The sequence below is a fragment of the Podarcis muralis genome, chromosome 9 (assembly GCF_964188315.1).
Source record: "Podarcis muralis chromosome 9, rPodMur119.hap1.1, whole genome shotgun sequence".
In the NCBI taxonomy this organism is placed as follows: Eukaryota; Metazoa; Chordata; class Lepidosauria; order Squamata; family Lacertidae; genus Podarcis; species Podarcis muralis.
The window spans coordinates 35,377,987-35,396,864 of NC_135663.1; the positions used below are offsets into that span (position 1 = coordinate 35,377,987).

The 18,878-nt window shown below is 41.8% G+C and overlaps 2 protein-coding genes across 3 annotated transcripts in view; one reads left to right on the forward strand and one right to left on the reverse strand.

Moving 5' to 3' along the window:
- Positions 1–2,309: 2,309 nt before the first annotated feature.
- On the reverse strand, positions 2,310–10,985 carry NDUFC1 (NADH:ubiquinone oxidoreductase subunit C1). Of its 2 annotated transcripts, none has more exons than XM_028744338.2 (5): positions 10,882–10,985; positions 8,145–8,239; positions 5,402–5,505; positions 4,471–4,555; positions 2,310–2,865 (listed from the first exon to the last, which is right to left on the reverse strand). In XM_028744338.2, the coding sequence occupies exons 1-4, from the start codon at positions 10,968–10,970 to the stop codon at positions 4,490–4,492; spliced, it is 354 nt and encodes a 117-aa protein (XP_028600171.1). In that variant the 5' UTR covers positions 10,971–10,985; the 3' UTR covers positions 2,310–2,865; positions 4,471–4,489. The 2 variants fall into 2 exon arrangements, with proteins under 2 accessions (XP_028600171.1, XP_077790174.1); XM_077934048.1 differs by lacking the exon at positions 10,882–10,985 and adding an exon at positions 10,765–10,817.
- A 147-nt stretch (positions 10,986–11,132) lies between these two features.
- The window catches only part of NAA15 (N-alpha-acetyltransferase 15, NatA auxiliary subunit), a 33,253-nt gene continuing 25,507 nt past the window's right edge, over positions 11,133–18,878 (forward strand). Inside the window, exon 1 of the mRNA XM_028744333.2 lies at positions 11,133–11,414. Within this exon, the coding sequence (XP_028600166.1) occupies positions 11,361–11,414 (54 nt within the window). The 5' untranslated portion in view covers positions 11,133–11,360. The remainder of the gene's footprint in view (positions 11,415–18,878) is intronic.

The following is an 18,878-nucleotide window of genomic DNA, read 5'->3' on the forward strand; positions in this document are numbered from 1 at the left end:
GAACGCACACACCCCGTGCTTCCAAACGCCAGGACGCCATTGACTTTACACTATTTGCAGAATTGGAGCTTAGCTGTGTTTTGTATGTAACTTGGGGGACATTTAAGACGGATGGGTAAGTGCGGTTTCCCACGCCCACCCCCAAACTGGCTGGAAAAGGGGCTCTTTTTGCCTGAACGAAGGTGCAGCCCCAGAATTTCTTCCCCTTATTACAAGGAAGTAGCTGCAGGCGCTCACACACCAATATTGGCACCTCAATAAACTGGCAAGACAGGCAAGTGCTGTTTAGCTAGGATCATGGTAATATAGGTTAAATTGAGGCAGGACCAAGCTCTAACCCATTTGCAAAGCTGCGTGTTGTAATGTAAAGGATTAATAAACAGTAGCGTCTCCGAGCACCATGTTTTCATCACCCCTGAATGAGAATTAGAGCTGCTCCCCCATCTTGGCATTACAAGAGTGGGCCAGGCTAATACAGTATACCACTTTTCTTGTCACTAAAAATAGGGGGAAGCTTGCAACCTTGCTGCAAAGTCCTCTGTGTGACCAAAGTACCTCTGTTCTGTTTTAAAATGGCAGTGGCTTATAGCAGAATTTCATAGTAAATGAGATTCTTTATCTCAGGGTCATGGATTCAAGCCCTGGGGTTGGGCAAAATATCCCTGCATTGCAGTGGGTTGGAGGAGATGATACTATGAAACGCCCCTTATGTGCTTGGCCTTAAGTTCCAAGCCAACTTCCCCAGGTACGCATGTCTGCCTGCAGCAGCTTTCCTGGACCCCTTCCCCCACTGAAATTAGGCTTGAATGTGTTCTGTTGTTGCCAGTCAGTAGAATGGCCAGTGTAGAACCCACAACCACTTATCCAGTTTCCAGATGAGCTATAAAAGAAACACATTTCACATAATGTCATTTTTTATTTAGTTGGCTTTCGTTCCCTCCACTTCTTCAGAGGCTAGTTGTTTTATCTGTTTTAAGTGGCTATTATTTTTATCTAAGTAGCCTCAAGTCCCATCAGTGGGAAAATGAGTATAAATAAATAATTTATTATTATCATTTATAAAAATTCTTTTACTTTAATATATGAAAGCATCTCTTATTTATGATTTTTTCACACTCAAAAATATAGAATTTGAACAGTCATACTACAAGAAGTAGGAAATGGGATGAGAACAAAAAACATTGCAAAAAATTCTGCTAAATGCCTGTAAAATAACATGTGCCTATAAACCTTCTAGGAAACCTTCAAATGAATCAAAATAGATTCTTAAAAGTATTGAGTGCTTGCATTCAGTTGCCATCCTATGTATGGTAATCTGGGCCTCAATTAACTGAGAAGGATTTAATTTTGCATAAACATGCATAAGATTGTTTTGCATAGCTTCTACAGGATGGCATGACTAAGGCTGCAATCTTATGGTCTCTGGGGAGGTTCTGGTGGACACAGAATGCTGTGGATCCCCGTCTGCTAGAACTGACATGCCTTCAGAACAGAGGGAGTGGGAAAGTATTCCTACCCTAGAGCTGGAATACTTATTTTCTCTCCCCTTGGGATCAATGGGAAGCAAAATATTTTTAAAAATAACCTAAACAAAGGACAAATAAAGAAAAGGAAGCATCTCGTTAGGAAGGGCTGTTAAATAAATTTGGAAATACACAAGTGAAACAAGTGAGAGCCAGTGTGGTGTAGTGGTTAAGAGCGGTAGTCTCATAATCTGGGGAACCGGGTTCACGTCTCCGCTCCTCCACATGCAGCTGCTGGGTGACCTTGGGCCAGTCACACTTCTTCTTCGAAGTCTCTCAGCCCCACTCACCTCAAAGAGTGTTTGTTGTGGGGGAGGAAGGGAAAGGAGAATGTTAGCCGCTTTGAGACTCCTGAAGGGGAGTGAAAGGCGGGATATCAAATCCAAACTTCTCTTCTTCTTCTAGCCAATTTATTTTAAATTACGATGCCAGTTTGCCTTGCAGTCTTTGAAAATATAATAGTGTGACACAGCCAATTATCTTCAGCTTGAAAAGAAGAGATGCAGAAATGTGCTGTAGGTGAATCAACCTTGAAATATAACTTAATTCAAGAATCCACTCTAATTCTACAAACAACTCTTGAGAATATTAAAGAGTAGTGTGGATGATCCATAAGGGAAATGAATCATCCACTTGCTGTGAAAGTATTACATGTTGAGGAAATATTTAGGAATACCCTCATAAGATTCTTATGCATTTTTAAAAAGAGGAACAGAGGAGTCCCGCTGCGGTTGACAAGAAATGAACAGGGAAACTGTTAAATAATACGAAGCTGAAGAGTTGAACCAAATTCCAATATATCCCATATATTCTCCTTATGCTCTTTATTACTGCACTGTTACTCCAAGTAAACAATGTAAACACAGCAGCAGCATCTTCTCATATGATCTGCAATTAAGCCATAGCTACAGTGGCAGTAGCCTCAAAGTTTTGATAGTAAATATAATTAGGGTTGCTGTTAATGAACAAAAAATGCTGAGAAGGAACACAAATGCTAATATGCACAACTGAAGTCAGTAAATTATGTTGCAATTCTACATACCTGTGAGACAAAGTCCTACTGAGTTCAACATACAAGATTGCACTGTCATATGTTATTTTTCTATACAAAATAGGGACAGCAACTTTTTTTCTGATTGAATATATTTTATTTATAGCCTTTAGAAGCAACCATGTGAAGCATAGAGATTTCAACCACCTTCCATGCTTTCTTTGCGTTATTTCAGGAAAATTAGAATTAGTTTGGAGTTAATCCAACAACCAATGGGTTATCTACTAACACAAAAATATCCTTGTAGACTACGCATTGGCTGTAACAGTTTCTATGGAGACCATCTTCAACCTAGAAAAGAGAGGAGGTAATTAAGCCATACTATAAGACTGTACAGGTGCAGTCTTTACATGGCCCACAGGGTATTTTCAAAGTCAGGAAACATGACAGTCTTACGGATTTTGATGCAAAATTAACAATGGGGAAAGTGATTGCCTAACCCTGCCTGAGTACTCTTTGTACTCTTGGTCTGTCTCTTTTGTCACAGAAAAATAATAACTAAGTGCCTAATGTGACTAAGTGACTGATGATAGTTAATCAGATAAACAGTATTTTAATCAATACCGTATTTAGTTTGTTAAATAATCGCAAGCTGCTAAAGTAGAATGTGATTACTTCAGTTTAAAAGCCAGGAACATACTAATAGGGAAACAATGGACAAAATACCAGGATTAATGAGTTTGCTATAGAAACAGTGTAATGCTGAACTGAGCAGCATGCTATGCCTCCATCCATTCCATGCTGTCAGCAGAGTACAGCACAGGGACAGCGCTATGTGAATGTCCAGTAGGCAATCTTTAATGAAAATAGCAGTGTGTTTGAGAATTTGCAGAATGCAAACCGTATCACAAAATCAATCATTTGCATCTCCCAAAGGTGCAGCAATCATCATAGCTGTCCTGCTTTCTGCTCTTTAGTGGGAGATGACAGAAGACAAGGCCAAGAATACATATTTACACATCTATAATTAGCAGCTGCATGGCTGCTAATAATACAACGCAGAAGAGACTCACTTTCTGTCTTCTCCTACTGTCCTGTTATTTAAAACAATAGGGAACAGGAGCTCGGAGCAACAATTGAGAATATAATGTAGCCTACATTTGGATATGATGATACACAATTGCTTTTTATTGTAAGAATGAGCCCAGGTGAGCCTCAGGCTCATGTGTTCTCCCACAGGCACAGTTGGCAAAATCTAGCTTCGACTTATAATTTTGACTAATCATAGGTTAGAAAATCCTGAAACATGGTTAATCTTAACTCTGGTTAATTGAATCAAGCCAGGTTCATACCCCATGGTTTAAAACTGGTCTGCTTCAACTAACCACAATTTGCCATGGTTTAGACACGTCACTAAGCCATGGTTAAACAAAATCAGAAGTGAAAGCTTTCAAATGCCTCCATCTCACATGACAAAGAAGGGTAAAAGGAAGAGTAGAGGAGCCTGAGGCTTGCCTAGGCTCATTTTCATAATTATAAACCATTAGCATGGTTTACCATTATGTTGGAATGCTGTCATTATATTTTACGGTAGGGACAAAGTCTTGGATGTGGAACTGAAGAGTGCAGGGCAGATGGGGAAGTCAGCAATTAGTTGGCACCATAAGAAGTAACTTGGACAGATCACTTATCACTTAACTTAAAAACAGCAACACAATAAGCAGACCAAGGCACTTATTTTGAAATATAGCAGAAATGTAATACTTTTAAAGAAACGAGTCAACTAGGACATTAAAAAACTGAAGAAAACAGCAATAGAGTATTAATGACAAAGCTGCAACATTTGTTATCTCTGCTGTTCATTACTGGCAACAATCTTACAAGTTGAATTATTATATAAACAAGAGCAACCATTTCCAGAAAAAAGTGAGGTTTATAGCTTTATTCAGATCTCACCATAATTTTAGCACCTCCATTATGAACCTCTCTCTGCTTTTCGCCTTTCATATTCTGCTTGATGTTCATTATGCTGCTTTAGGAGCTAAAAAATAAATACACATGGTTTAAGAGCATGAGACACGCAGAGTCAAAATGATTATTTTAGGGTGGACAGGCATTAAGTGATCAGTGTTAAGGGCTGATCTGAAACCATTTGATCAATTATACATTCAAAATTAAATATTTATTATTGCAGGGGTAGGCAACCTTTTTCAGCTGGAAGAATACATTCCTTTGTGGGGAACCTTCTGGAGGCTGAGTGGGAACAGAGTGGGTGTAAATTTTAGTTTCCAGTTTGTAAAGCTGTAGCAAGAACAGTTTACTCATTCTTATACTTTGAAATGCTGCTAAATAATGCATTTCCACTCATATAAACACTTACAGTGGTCTAATTTGCACATCATAAAGCTAAACCACACTTTATTAAACTATGACTTATGATTACTGTGCAAACCTTGCCCAGGTTTAACTACAGTTTGCCAAGAAAACAAGATCTGAAGACATGATTTATTGGTTTATAACACTCATCTTGTTTTAATTATGGCTTGAGATTTCAGCACTATGGTTTGCCTGGCCACTCACCAAACAAGAATAGCTGGAAAACAAACCAAACTTTAGAAGCAAAAAGTAATGGTTTGACTGATAATTCATGGAACAACTTGTGGTTAACTTGTGATTTGTTAAACAAACAATGACTTGGTATATGTGCAAACCAAGCCAATCAACAACGTGCCTTGAATGTGGAACTGTAATTTTTCAAATGATTAGTAATTAGTTGACCCAAACTAAGCATAACGTATTATCACATTTCCTTTATTGACAAAAGTAACTGACTAAGGAAGAGTTACTTTGAAAACACTGCTAATCACATCCACAGTGTAATTCTTACCAGCACCCATATTGCTATTGAGGCACCAAAACTCAGGCCAACTTTAACCCAGTTCGGTCTGTTTATATCATCAGGCTGTGCCCTGAACGCAGAACGAGATGGTTCTGAAATAAAGGAGTTTAGAAACATGTTAGTTCTGAGACGAAATTTTGGAGGAGAGAGCGAGCAGTTTACTTATGAAAAGGGGCTTTCACTGCATTCTGTTGGAATAATTCTTCAGTCAGTCATTGATCACCTTGACTTATAAGAACAGTGGCAGAAACTGTACAAATTGGAAATGTTCATTCCATGTGATAAATTGACATAGCAGTTACTATATGAATTAATATTTGTAAAGAATAGCACATCAATGTGGTAACATTTTGTGTTAAAGGGAAGAATACATAACAGGGTTTTTAGAATGGACTTTGTCTAATGGGGATGGAACAGATAATAGGAAAGGGTTCTTTTAGCAATATCAGGGCAAACGAAAGAGACAGTATTAAGCGCTGATATTTTAATATTCAGTATTTCAGGAGACAACTCTAGATGTTCCCTAATGTCTCTGTTTCAGTCAATATAGACCAAGTCACTGTTCTTTTTGACTCCTTCATTGTGGCTTGATTGCAAAAAAAATTTTTCGTTCTAACCTAGGCTATGTTTTCAAAACCAATCTACTGCTATTCTTACAGTTTCAGTACAGCGGTACCTCGGGTTACATACGCTTCAGGTTACATGCGCTTCAGGTTACATATGCTTCAGGTTGCAGACTCTACTAATGCAGAAATAGTACCTTCAGGATGAGAACAGAAATCGTGCTCCGGCGGTGCAGCAGCAGCAGGAGGCCCCATTAGCTAAAGTGGTGCTTCAGGTTAAGAACAGTTTCAGGTTAAGAACGGACCTCCGGAACGAATTAAGTACTTAACCCGAGGTACTGCTGTATTATGCTATTTTGTTCCCACTTAATTCACCCAAACCCTGAAAAGGTTTTTTTAAAAGCTTTAAGTTCTTTTATAGACAAAGCACCAATACATGCTTTGTTTCAGTCACTCAAATCATAATCTAGAGGAAAAGTAAACATGGCAAGGAAGAAGAAACATCCATGGAGAGGATTAGAGAAGATGAGAGTAAAAACAGTCCATGGTATTTGGGAGCAGGTGCAGGGAAGATGTGACTAAGATAGTTTATTGTATTTTTTAATGGCTGTCTAATTATCCGAGAGGAGAGGTAAAGAACTGAGTTCATTTTGATACGAAGAAATAGCACATGCAAATGCAACACACAAGAACTGCTTTTTAGCATCAGACCATCTAGCCCAGCCTTCTCCAACCTGGTGCTCTCCAGCTGTTTTGGACTACACTCCCAACAGCCTCTGCTACTGCTGTATCAATAGTTACTTCAGGGACCAGCAGATTTCAGACAGGTCAGATACACTTTCTTTGTTTAATGGAACCCAGATACAGCCAGAATCAAATGATGTATCTATAGAGTTACAAAAGGGTGCCACTTGATCACATTCCGAGGTTAGGAATTTGTTTTCAGTAAGAGACTAAACTGAGCTAAGAGTCCTTTCACACAGAAGTCTGCTCCTGGTTAGCCGCCTTAATTTTAGCAGTCTAGTTTAGATGCAAAAAGTGTTTTGCTATTACTATTTTTAAGACAGTTGACAGGTAGAAAGCCTTGTCAAATACTGCAGGTCACCCAGACATCTACCAATAGATCCCAATCTACCTTCTACCCACTCTGCCCTATGCCAACTCTCTAGGACCATGGTTCCCAACGTGGGGCACATGCCCCACAGGGAGGCAAATTGAGTTATAAACAGTTAATGGGCTTTTAGGCTTCCTCCACGTGAATAGGAGTTCACTTTTTGAATAAGAAGAATTATATGGGAAAGAGATGCCTAAAGATGCTTAGATGGGGCATGCCAAAAAAAAAAAAAAAGGTTGGGAACCACTACTCTAGGATCTCTGGCATACATCGTTTTCAGTCCTACTCTTCAAAAGAGACTCTAGAGAGTCAGAAAAAAAAGAATAGGAGTACAGTGGTACCTCAGGTTAAGTACTTAATTTGTTCTGGAGGTCCATACTTATCCTGAAACTGTTCTTAACCTGAAGCACCACTTTAGCCAATGGGGCCTCCTGCTGCCGCCGCACCGCGGGAGCACGATTTCTGTTCTCATCCTGAAGCAAAGATCTTAACCCGAGGCAATATTTCTGGGTTTGCGGAGTCTGCAACCTGAAGCGTATGTAACCTGAAGCGTATGTAAGCTGAGGTACCACTGTAAATGAAACAACACGTGCATTGAACCAGCTAGTAAATAAATAACATACAAGCTTCTTACAGGGAGCTTGTAAGAAACGGAAAATTGGGCAGGGTGTGAAAGTTTACGGAAGGAAAAGGGTAACTGATGTCCATTCAGCTCATCCTCAGCAGCCCCCGCAACCCTTCTCCTTCCCGCACAGCGTTATCGCCGATGCTGCAAGGCGATGCTCTAGCCCGCCGCTATGGGGCGCCACTAGCAGCTTGGGCACGAAAGGCCCAGGCCATCCAAACTCACAGCAAAGAATGGAGAGTGGGAAACAGATGGGGCAGGAAAAACCAGCAGACCCTGAAGGTTACACGTAGGAGACTCGGATGAAACGCTCCCACGTTCGTTCAACGAGGGTGGTCTGAGGAAGGGCAGGTGGGGAAATAGCTCATTCCTCTGTCCCGCCCAGGTTAGGAAAAGAGAGGGAGGTCCACTGGGGCCCCGGTGACTCACCTCGGATCGGGTTTCCAGATAACCGCAAAAACCTCCGCGCAACCTGCAAGGGCGCCGCCATGTTGTTTTGCTTCCTCCTCCTCCACGCAGGTTCCCTGAGCGACAGTACGAACACGCCAATCAAACAGCGCTAGGGGCGGGGCTTCTTAACTGATCCGGAAGGAGAGGACTCAAGCAGGGAAGGCGCCCCCTCCTGGTCACATGGCCGTAGGTAGAGGCTGCTTCGGAACGCTCTCCCCTATAAACATACAGTATTAAGCCAGACGCTGGCTCAGCAGCTACGAAACTGCCTTTACATCAATCAGTCATGAGAGTTGTGGGGAGATAGTAGAGCATAAAAAAAACCTCCGTGGTTTTGTGTTTCCGTGACTTTAGAACACTGCGGAAGCAGCATGCTAACGTTAGAATTTTCATAAATAAAAGTAGATATTATTCTGCCTTTATCATGGCATTCCTTATGTAGGATGTTGTAATTAACAGCCGGAAGGCTGTACCAATCGGCCACTTGTGAGAATTTCGACAAAATTGTACAATAGGTTATGAACTTTAATAGGTGATTGTTTCAGAACAAGTGCTGTAGACTATGCAGACAAGTAGTCCATATCTCAAATATACAAGATTTCCACTGAAACCCGTGAAAGATGAATGTTTCTGTCTGAAGTTTTGGAAAGTACTGCAACTGACATGAGGGTACTCAACAGCCCACTTTCAGTATTACTGTCTTAGATCTTACTGTTGTGCTTCATACCTTAAGAGTGTAATCCATACAGGTCTACTTAGAAGTGTTATGTTCCATTGAGTTCAGTGGGACTTACTCTCAGGTAAGCACGTACAGGATTGCAGTCTGAGACAGTCCAATTGCCTGGAGTGCTATTGCTATTTATGCTGGCAATTACGTGCCTGGCAATAAGCCCCCACTGAACTCAGTGGGAACTCTGACTGAACATGCACAGGGTTGCGCTGCAAGGCTACATGTAATTATATGCACATTTATCCTTGGAAAAAGCCCCACAATAGGACTTACATTGAATAACATTGGCCACACTTAATTTCTAATTAAACAGCAAAGACAGAAAAGCCATTTGTCAGCGTTACATGCAAAGTTTCATGTCTATGAAAAGGCGGTTCCTTGCAATCTGAAAATTGTCTGTCATCCTCAGACCAATTTACTGTTTCTTAATAATTGCAATGATGTGCCAAAGGCTAATGAGGCATTGCTATTGTTGCAGGAAGGCAATATCACAAACTGGTTCTTCCAGTGCGTTGAGTTTAACATTGCAAGAGGTCCACCAAGAAGCGTGTGTAGGTGTGGAAGCAGAACTTGGTTCTTGCAGGGATGACAAAAGAGGAAGTAAGCAGACAGAGGTGAGAGAGAAAAGAAGTGTACAGCAACACATAATTAAGTTATGGAATTCACTGCCACAGGATGTGAAGATGGCTTCAAAAGGGGATTAAACATCAAATGGCTTTTAACATCGACAGCTACACAAAATCTTCAAGTCTTTATACCTCTAAAGGTATACAGCTATGGACCTTCCTTGTCCTTGCAACTTTTCTCCAGGATGCAGAACTCATTACTATATTTTCAGAAAATATAAGAGGAGGAATCTGAGGACCTCCATATGTTGCTGAACTACAATACCCATTACCTCTGACCACTGAACATACTAGTGGGCAGAGTTGAAGCCCAGTAACACCTGAAGGGCCACTGATGCCTCATCCTTGATTATAATGTCTTAAATAATATTCTAGAAGTGTTTACAGTAGCACAGTTCCTTGTGTTCAAAGCTTTTGATGTACCATAAGTTTTCAGGACTTCCCAGAAGCATCTGGGCTGGCTACTGGCGGAAACAGGGCAGTGGGCTCTATGGGACTTTGTTCTCCTTGTGTTAAGCATAATTTAATCCTAACATTAAGCTTGCCATTTTCATTTGTGTAGCATATCCTGGATGAACATGAAAATTGGCACTTAGTGCAGAAACAAATATAATTTGAGTATAGATCATGAATGATATTTATTTCATAGAATCATAGAGTTGTAGAAACAGAAGGGATCCTGAGAGCCATCTAGTCCAACTCAAGAATCTCAATCATAGTGCGATGATGTCAACAACATTACAACCCTTGTGGCTATTTTGATTTTAATGGGCTGATACACAAAGCCAAGTTACAAGGCACAGCTTTTTAGATACAATATTTCCAAACCGCTTCCAAACGTACTTAAAGTCGACACAAACAAAATAAATGTACAGTATAGTTGTTTATAAGAATAAATGTACAGTATTTTTGTTTATAAAGAAACCCCCGTGGGTTACAACAACCACCATGTAACCACCAAAGTAAAACAAGTGACAAAAGTTTAGATGACTATACAATTACTGCCACTGTGGATTTTCGGACTAATACTATGCCAGCAGGTATTCGGATTTCTGTAGTGGTGCCCAGAAATCTGCCTCGCGCCACTCTAGAGACCATTCCCTTTGCCCCTGTTGAACAATTCACAGTACAGTACTACCCATGTCTCATGGGGGACGTACTCTGACAGTAAGTCCCGCCGCGCTCTCAGCTAAGTGGCTGCAGGACACCAGCCCCGGGCTGCTGCGCTCCTGCGCTCACCTACCTGCTGAGCTGCACGCGACTGGCAAGCTTAGTAAGCATCCCGCTCACGCGCCCGCCCCGCGCAGGCGCACTCCTCCAATAGTTCCCAGCGGGAGAGTGCTCTCATTTCTCAACTTACCTTGTAGGGGCTATTAAGCCTACATAGAGAAAAGAGGGCGAAGACGTGAGGCAGAGGAGGTGGTGGCGGCGGACGGGGTCGTGGCGCATGCGCGCGGGGCTCGGTGACCCGGCTGGGGAAGCCCTCGGCGGCGGCCATTTTGGCGGCGCCTCCTCTCTCCGGCCTGTTCAGTTAACCACGTGAACCGCCCGCCGCCTCGGGCTCGCTGCGGGGCCAGGGGTAAAGTGGGCGCGGGCACGGCGGCCGCTTGGGGAGGAAGCGCCAGGAGGAGGAGGAGCAGCAGCAGCAACAGGCGACGGCGGTGTTGCTGCTGCTGCTGGTAGCCGCGGCGGCCTGGCGGGCAGTCCCTCCCGGGAGGTGGCGGCGGCGGAAGCAGCGGCAGCGCTCAAGCCTCGGCAGGAGGAGGAGGGAGCTGGTTCACCGGCCCGGTAGCAGCAAGAAGGGCGGCGGCGGTGGTGGCGGCAGCAGCGGCAGAGACGATGCCGTCCGTCAGCCTCCCGCCGAAGGAGAACGCGCTGTTCAAGCGCATCTTGGTGAGTCGGGGTGGGGGGGACAGGAGGAGAAAGGCCGCCCGGCTCCTTCCCTCACGGGCTTGGGAGGCGGCGGCGCCGCGCTCGCTGCCCCTCGGAAGCGGGCCCCGGCGGCGTTGCCCCAGGCCGCCTGCCTGCCCGCCTCTGGCCCGTCCCCTTGCAAGAGGCCGGGCCCCGGGTGCCCCCCGCGCCGGGCGCCGCTGACAGGTGCCCCCTGGAGCTCGAGGGATTCCTCGTTCCAGAGCCGCCTGTGGAACGCGCCGGGCATCCCCCGCTCCAGGCGCGGCCGGGAAGAGATTCTTGCCTGGCGGGGGCTGGGTGGCGGCGGGGGTCTCGTGCGCCAGCAGGGTGTCCTAAAAATAGTACTGTGTTGGCGACCGTGGTGGGTGGGGGAGGAAAGGCGCGCGGCTGGGAAGGGGCCTTTATCCAGCGGATCTGCGGGGAAGCTGGAAAGGCAGCGTTTATCATTTAAGTTGGGGAGAGTTTCTCCAACTTGGGACGCGCGCTAAGGTTTTGTTCTGCCCTTGCCCTCCTGAGCGCGCGGGGCTTCTGAAAAGTGATCCGCGCAGCGTCTCTCGGCGATCGACTTCAGATTCCCGGGGAACTGCACGCTCCTTTAAGAGGGTTGAGAATAGACCGGTGACGAACAGGGAGGGAGCAGCAGCTCGTGCGCGCTCTGCTAGTTCATGCCTCCTAATGTAGAATAGGCTTAGGGGACTCAGTTGTGCCACACGCCACTGAAAATAATCCTGTGTGTTTGTGTACTTTAAAAAGTGCAGAGTTAGAATGTGCATGCAACGAAGTAGTGGTAGGCAGAAACAATCCTACTAAGGGCTACTTTGAAGTAAGTCTCATTGTATTCATTTAAGGATACATAGGATGCTAAGCCAAGTTGTCATAATAATGTAGTCCATATTGCAATTCTAAAATAAAATAAAGCTGATTTGTATAGTTCTTTTAGTCCATTTAATCCTTTTATTAAATCAGTAAGTAAAGGGGGGGGGGAATACCTCCACCAATCTTTTACAGATCAGTTACTTTACAATGCAATACTAATGTCTGTTCAGATATAATTCTATTAAATTCATTGGGGCTTACTCCCAGGCAAGTGAGATTAGGATTATACTCTTAATTGAAACAACTGGTGAAGTGGGCAACTGAAAACATTGTTTATTAAGAAACTGTAGTTAAGGGTGCCCTACATTTTATCTATTAAAACTTGGCTATCTGGTATGCTTTGCATTCCTAAATTATTTGATTGTCTTTAATGGCTCTGTTAATAATACCCTCTGTGGAACAATCTGTGCTCAAGAAACAATTTAGGAAAAAGAAATATTGAATTGTTCACAAGTAGTTATAAGGCCTTGATATTAAAATGATAATTGTAAATAATACAGGGTGCAATCTAGCCATTGATTAAAGTGTTTTAAGTCTCATTGACTACAGTTGAACACGTGCTAGATTGTGTCCAGAGTACTGTAGTGTTCAAATTGTGTGGTTGCTGAGCCTGCGGACTTGCATGAGTAGCACACTATAGCCTCACTGAAAGTACCGGTAATTGGGGTACAATTATATTATGGACAACATGAAAACTGATAAGGAAAAGGATTGTGTTATCTATGTGATCTCATAAGTTATGCAGGTGAAAACTTTTATGGAATACCTCTGGTTGCGAATGGGATCCGTTCTGGAGCCCCGCTCGCAACATGAGCAAAACGCAATGCACGTCTGCGTGGGTCATGATTCGCCGCTTCTGCACCTGCGTGTGACGTCATTTTGAGCGTCTGTGCATGTGTGAGCGGCAGAACCCAGAAGTAACCCTTTCCGGTACTTCTGGGTCACTGCGGGACGCAACCTGAAAAGACGTATCCTGAACCAAACGTAACAAGAGGTATGACAGTACTTAATATGTTATACATATACAAAGTAGCAATTTTATTTATTTGTTTTTATCCTACTCTTCTAAGAATTGTTTAGAGTGGCTTAGTTTGAGTGCTTCCAGTGGTTTCTTTTCAGGCACCGATCCAGATCCACACCTGCTTAATTTCAGTAATGAGGTCAAGTACTCCTGAAGTGTAGAACCTAGACATTACCATGACTAACATGGGGCTTTGAGCCATAGTAAAGCATGGAGTGATTATTGCTTCATTGTTGCAATTGGACGCATGCTTTTGGAACAACCAGTTCAGCATAAGATGAGGAATTTAATTCAATGTTCCTTGCTTGCCCCAGCTTGCTTGTGTACATTTTAACACTGTTATGCAAATGAACAGGTCTGTAAAATGCTTTTATCAAGCACATTTAAGGGACTCACCCAGATTAGTTGTTATCCTCAGAAAGTGCTAAACTTGTCTAGTTTCTTATGCTGAGGTTTTCAGATGCATGGCAAATCGAATAAATGCAGCTATGCAGCTACATCTTTAGAACAGTTGCCACCATTCCAGTTTACAGCCAGCTAATGCCAGTTGCTTTTCCCCATCTAGATTACTGAACCTGTAGCTTTGCTTTCTAGGACTTTCTTTTATCAGTGCAATGTGTAGTTAACAACTGGGATGAAAATGCATGTGTGCTCAGCTTCAAGAAACTGATGTTAGCCAATCCAAGTGGTCTGCTAGAAAGTGGAGCATGCTGTGCGTGTGGGATGTGTGGCATAGTATGCTTACCCCACCTCCAAACCTTTGGCATACCTAAATATGATCAGCACACACCCCATAGCATGTATGCTTGGTATGTGTAATCTTTACCACTTCATATTTTCATAAGGTAAGCACTTCATATTTCACATGCATGCATGTTGAGATGCACTTGCTATTGCCACAAGTAGGCATTAAAGCAAAGGTAAAGTGGTCTAGCGGGGCCCACTGCAGATTACTAATGAAGGTATAAATGGGTTTTGAAAAGTATGCAGGCTATTTACAAAATAAAAAGGGCCGTGTTAGCTTTGGAAATTTTATACATGTCCCCATTTGCGTGTCACAGTAAGCCATAGTTAGAAATAAACTATGACTTACTGTAAATGTGCAGTGTGTTTAAACAAGTTTCTTAAATTGCACCTGCCCAACTCTGCCTTTTGCCAGCTGGGAGGGAAGAAAGGCATAGCACTACTTTAGTTTCTGTTTCTCAAAACACTCCATGAGAAGAAGCCATGGTTTGGTCGTGGCTTCCTTTTGTAGATTATTTGAGGAGAAATAAATCACAAGCTCTTGTTTGCACATAAACCTAAAACAGAGCTGTGGTTTATTGCCTTTCAGCTCAGCAAAGGGAGGAGTGAGGCATATGCCAATGGCTCATTCACAGTTACCCAAAGTTTGTTTCAGACTGTGGCTTACCATGATGTGTGAACCAGGTCAATGGTAGAAACATAAGGCAGGTGGGTGACCTTTAATAGGAAAGGCAAATATCCCCCTAGTGTCCTCATAATTTTCTTTTGGTAGGCATATTTTCAATTTTTTAAATCTTAAATGAAAACTCTGGTATTTGGGGTCTCTCTAAACTTACCTGCTTGAATGGTGATAAGTTAATTAGATACTAACTATTCATTTCCCATACATAAAGTAAGGATTATATAGGAATTTCACCTTCGGGTCATCTGTAGTTTAAGAAGCCTTATTGCTTTTAGAGCTCTGTATCATACCATTTATGTATCATTAATTAAACCAAGGCTCAAATCTCAGTTATAATTCCTTGCCATCAGATATCACTTCTAAAGTAGTATATCACCAGCTAGCATCCTCTGAAGAATTTCCAGTGTAAGAAGAGACTGTGTGGGCATTGGTAGGGTTGCCTTACACATTCAGAAGCTGAAGAGGCTGTTCTGCAGCTTACAAACTGATTAATAATCTTTAGCAACTTCCGTCTGCCTCCCTAGAGGAGATGGAAGACTCCTGCTTTCTTTCTGCTCTGTTTCCACAAACCATAGTTGAGATTAGCTTTCGTTAAGAGATAAACTAAACTGTGGTTAGTCTAAAGCAGAAGCTTCTAATATCCTTGAAGCTGTTCTGAAGAAAGGGTGGTGGATATGATTTTAAGGCTTCATTGTTAAACTGAACTGTGATATAGCATTATATGTGAACCTGGCCAATGAAAACTTATTGTGATTGGAAAACTTTGGAAAGAATGATTGAGACATTTGGCCTTCAGAATACAGTATCTCTCTTTTCAGTTTTTCTCTAAAAACTTTGTCATCAAGACACAAAACTACACAAATAAACTCCTGCATAGCTTTCCACTGATTTTGCATAAATCCTTTATCGGTGTCACTGTGGATGCATGATTATATGCCTACTGCAAGAAACGTATTGTGTGTCACTATAGATCATGAATTTGCCAATAGGTTCATGGTTAGCATTCTCTATAACTGATCATCTGCATTAACATTTCATTTTTATTGCAAGGAATTATATCTGTACTCTATTACTTGCTTATCCCTGTACCCCTTACGCCAGTAGTCTTCGGTTTTTCAGACCCAACATGCAACATATGTTCTGCTTCTCATTTTTCTGATAGATGTCCATCTTTCTCTTGGATTTTCTCCTTCTCTATTCTTTTCTTGTTCTCCCCACTTCTCCATGCTCCCTGTTCTCTTCTTTCTCCTTCTGAGATAATAGCATGCAAAACAAAAAAGGTAGTAGTGCTGCAACTGGTACAACCCACTTCAACTTGGATGAAACCAAATCCTCAAGCCACCAGTTGGTAGATTAATGCTTTAAATAAGTTTAGATTAGCTAGAATCAAACTGGTAAGCAACCAGTATAGTGAGCCTATGCACTGTGGAAATTTGCACTAATTACTAAGTAAACTTCGAATGTCTTGTTTTCAAATATTGCCTGTAGCATCCTTCCTTTCATAATAGCGCTGATAACTTAAACAATTTAGCAGAAATAAGCTACAGTCACTTGGTCACTGCATGAAAAAATGTACAGCGGTGCCTTCCAAGACGAAATTAATTCGTTCCGCGAGTTTTGTCGTCTTGCGATTTTTTTCGTCTTGCGAAGCACGGTGTCGGGAAAGTTTTGGAAAAGCTTCAAAAATACCAAAGTCTTTAAAAACCTCAAAAAAGGCTACCACACCGCGTTCTATGAGTTGCTCCTCGAAGTCAAGTCGCAACTGTATTAACGGTGTTAAGAAAAAGGAAACAAACTTGCAAGACGTTTCCGTCTTGCGAAGCAAGCCCATAGGGAAAATCGTCTTGTGAAGCAGCTCAAAAAACAAAAAACCCTTTTGTCTAGCGAGTTTTTTGTCTTGTGAGGCATTCGTCTTGCGAGGTACCACTAGAATTTAAAACATGCTTCCCAGTGCATATATGTAAAAGGGAGTGTGGCACAGTGGTGTGTGATGGCGTGGTTAGAGTGTAAAACTATGACACTACCTTGAGCTCCTTGGAGGAAAGGTGAAATACGGTAAAAATGCAATAATTAAATAAATAAAAATGTTTACTCGCATTCAGAGGTAACAATAACCATAGGGAGAATCAGCACTATTTGTATATTTAGTAGTTTGTTTATTTGCAGAATGGTTTTGAACCCTGGAGTTAGAAGTAAAATGCCCTACATACAATATATATACTGTATGAGCTAGCCATAGACTATGCTGCATAAACCTGGTTGTGCAACATTGTGCTAGTACATTAAATGCCTGGTGGTCTGAATGCCTTTTGGAGTTAATTATTGAATTGAAGGGCTATTTATATATATGGAGAGCAAATTAAGTTGATGACCACAGTTATCACTAGCCCAAATAAAGGTGACTGTTCCCTTCTCAGTGTTCATATTTTTCCTTGGTATATCTGAAGTGAGTTAAGAAGACAATAGTCTCAATGTGGTTGTTATCTTGTGTAGACATTTGGAAACATGGGGCTGTTTTTCCAGCTCAGCATGACACTTTAGGACACACCCTGGAGAGTCACTGATAGAATCTGTAGGATAGCTCCCTACTCAACAGAGTAATGAAGCATCTTAACTAGATTCAAGTTATTGCTGTTTTGGCAAAGCAAGATCAGTCATAGGCAAGACATTAAATGTTTATGGATATAATTATTATATAGGTCAAACTTCAATAGGGGTGAAAGTACATGGAATTCAGCCACAGAGTATCTGTATATGCAACCTAAACTGCAGGTTTGGCTTCAGCTGCAGCATCAGTTCACTATTGCGTTGATAATAGCCCAGATGACTTGCGCTGCTACAGCCAGAAGTTCTTAATAAGGATGCAGAGAGGTGGTTCAAAGGGTACTCTCTAGGGAAAGTGACCTTCTGAATTCTGATTGTGTAAACAAGTTTATATCTAAGCTACAGGAGCAGCTAATGGGCTGTTCTTAATTTAGCAATGTGAAGAATAAATGACTTCCTCCAGCAATAAATTCCTTATTAATGACAGCTTATTAGAGAGATGATACTCCATGGGGTGTTATTTCTTTTTCTTTTTCTGCCCTTATATCTAAAAAGACAAAATTGAGTATGGGAGTAAAATCACAACACACCATTTCCCAAATTTCAAAGGCAGCTTGTGAAAGAAGAAACCTCCTGTGCCAAACTGTTGAGCATTGAGCACTGTAGATCTTTTATACATTAATTCTAATTAAGTTTTATAATACATATAGACAATAATGTTCCTTTTGGGCTGAAGAACTATTGATAGTGCCACAGATGGACTTCGATTGATTCAGAAAATGTGGAGCTTCAGAATGATTTTGAAATTACTTATGGGTCTCTTAATCTAGTCAGAAATGAATGTTAACGGACATACTTTCCCAAGCATGTGTATGTAGAATAACCTAAGTTCTTGAGTAGCATCCTCCCCAAGAGTAAATTAGTTTTGAGGGTTGTTGTTTTAAAAAAAGAAAGTTGGTTCTTAAGATAAGTTAGTTAACATTCAGTATGGCTGCATACTACTTAGCATGCAGCCTTTATGGCTGTTTTATCACTCTTATGTGGACAGTTTTATTTTTACTGTGAAACTTATACAATTGGGATGAGCCATAACTCAGGGCATGTTCTTTGCCATATATAACTCCCAGTTTTACCCATGCTGTCTCCAGAGACTGGCTGAGTTCACACTTTAAACCATAATTTGATGTGATGTGAATTTCAGGCTCACTTGCTTCTACCCTACCCTCCTGTTATATAGTTGGGAGGATAAGCTCAGAAGCTTCATTTCTGTGGAAATGCTGTTTGTCATTCCACCTGAACTGACAAACTGTTGTTAATAGTAACAATGCTTTGTCTGAAACACACTAACTTCAAACTCTGATTTTCTGTGATGTACAAATGTGGCCAAAGAATCTTGAGTACCTGACACTTTGGACTGACATGGGCTCTTCAATTAGATGTTGCTGTGCTGGATGCACTGACCAGTGGTCTCGCTTAAAATGAGATGGCTTCTTATCTGTAAATCAACAGATAGAAATTATAAATGAGAAAATACATGATTTCTTTGCATAATTTGCATTTCAATAGCAATAGGGAATTT

Bases quoted from the DNA above. Each gene is read 5' to 3' on its own strand.
- NDUFC1 (XM_028744338.2), bottom strand. From the start codon at position 10,970: ATGCGCCACGACCCCGTCCGCCGCCACCACCTCCTCTGCCTCACGTCT. The intron at 5,506-8,144 runs GTGAGTCACCGG...CCTTTATTTCAG, and splicing joins ATCTGGAAACCCGATCCGAG to AACCATCTCGTTCTGCGTTC. The intron at 4,556-5,401 runs GTAAGAATTACA...TTTATTTTTTAG, and splicing joins CAATAGCAATATGGGTGCTG to CTCCTAAAGCAGCATAATGA.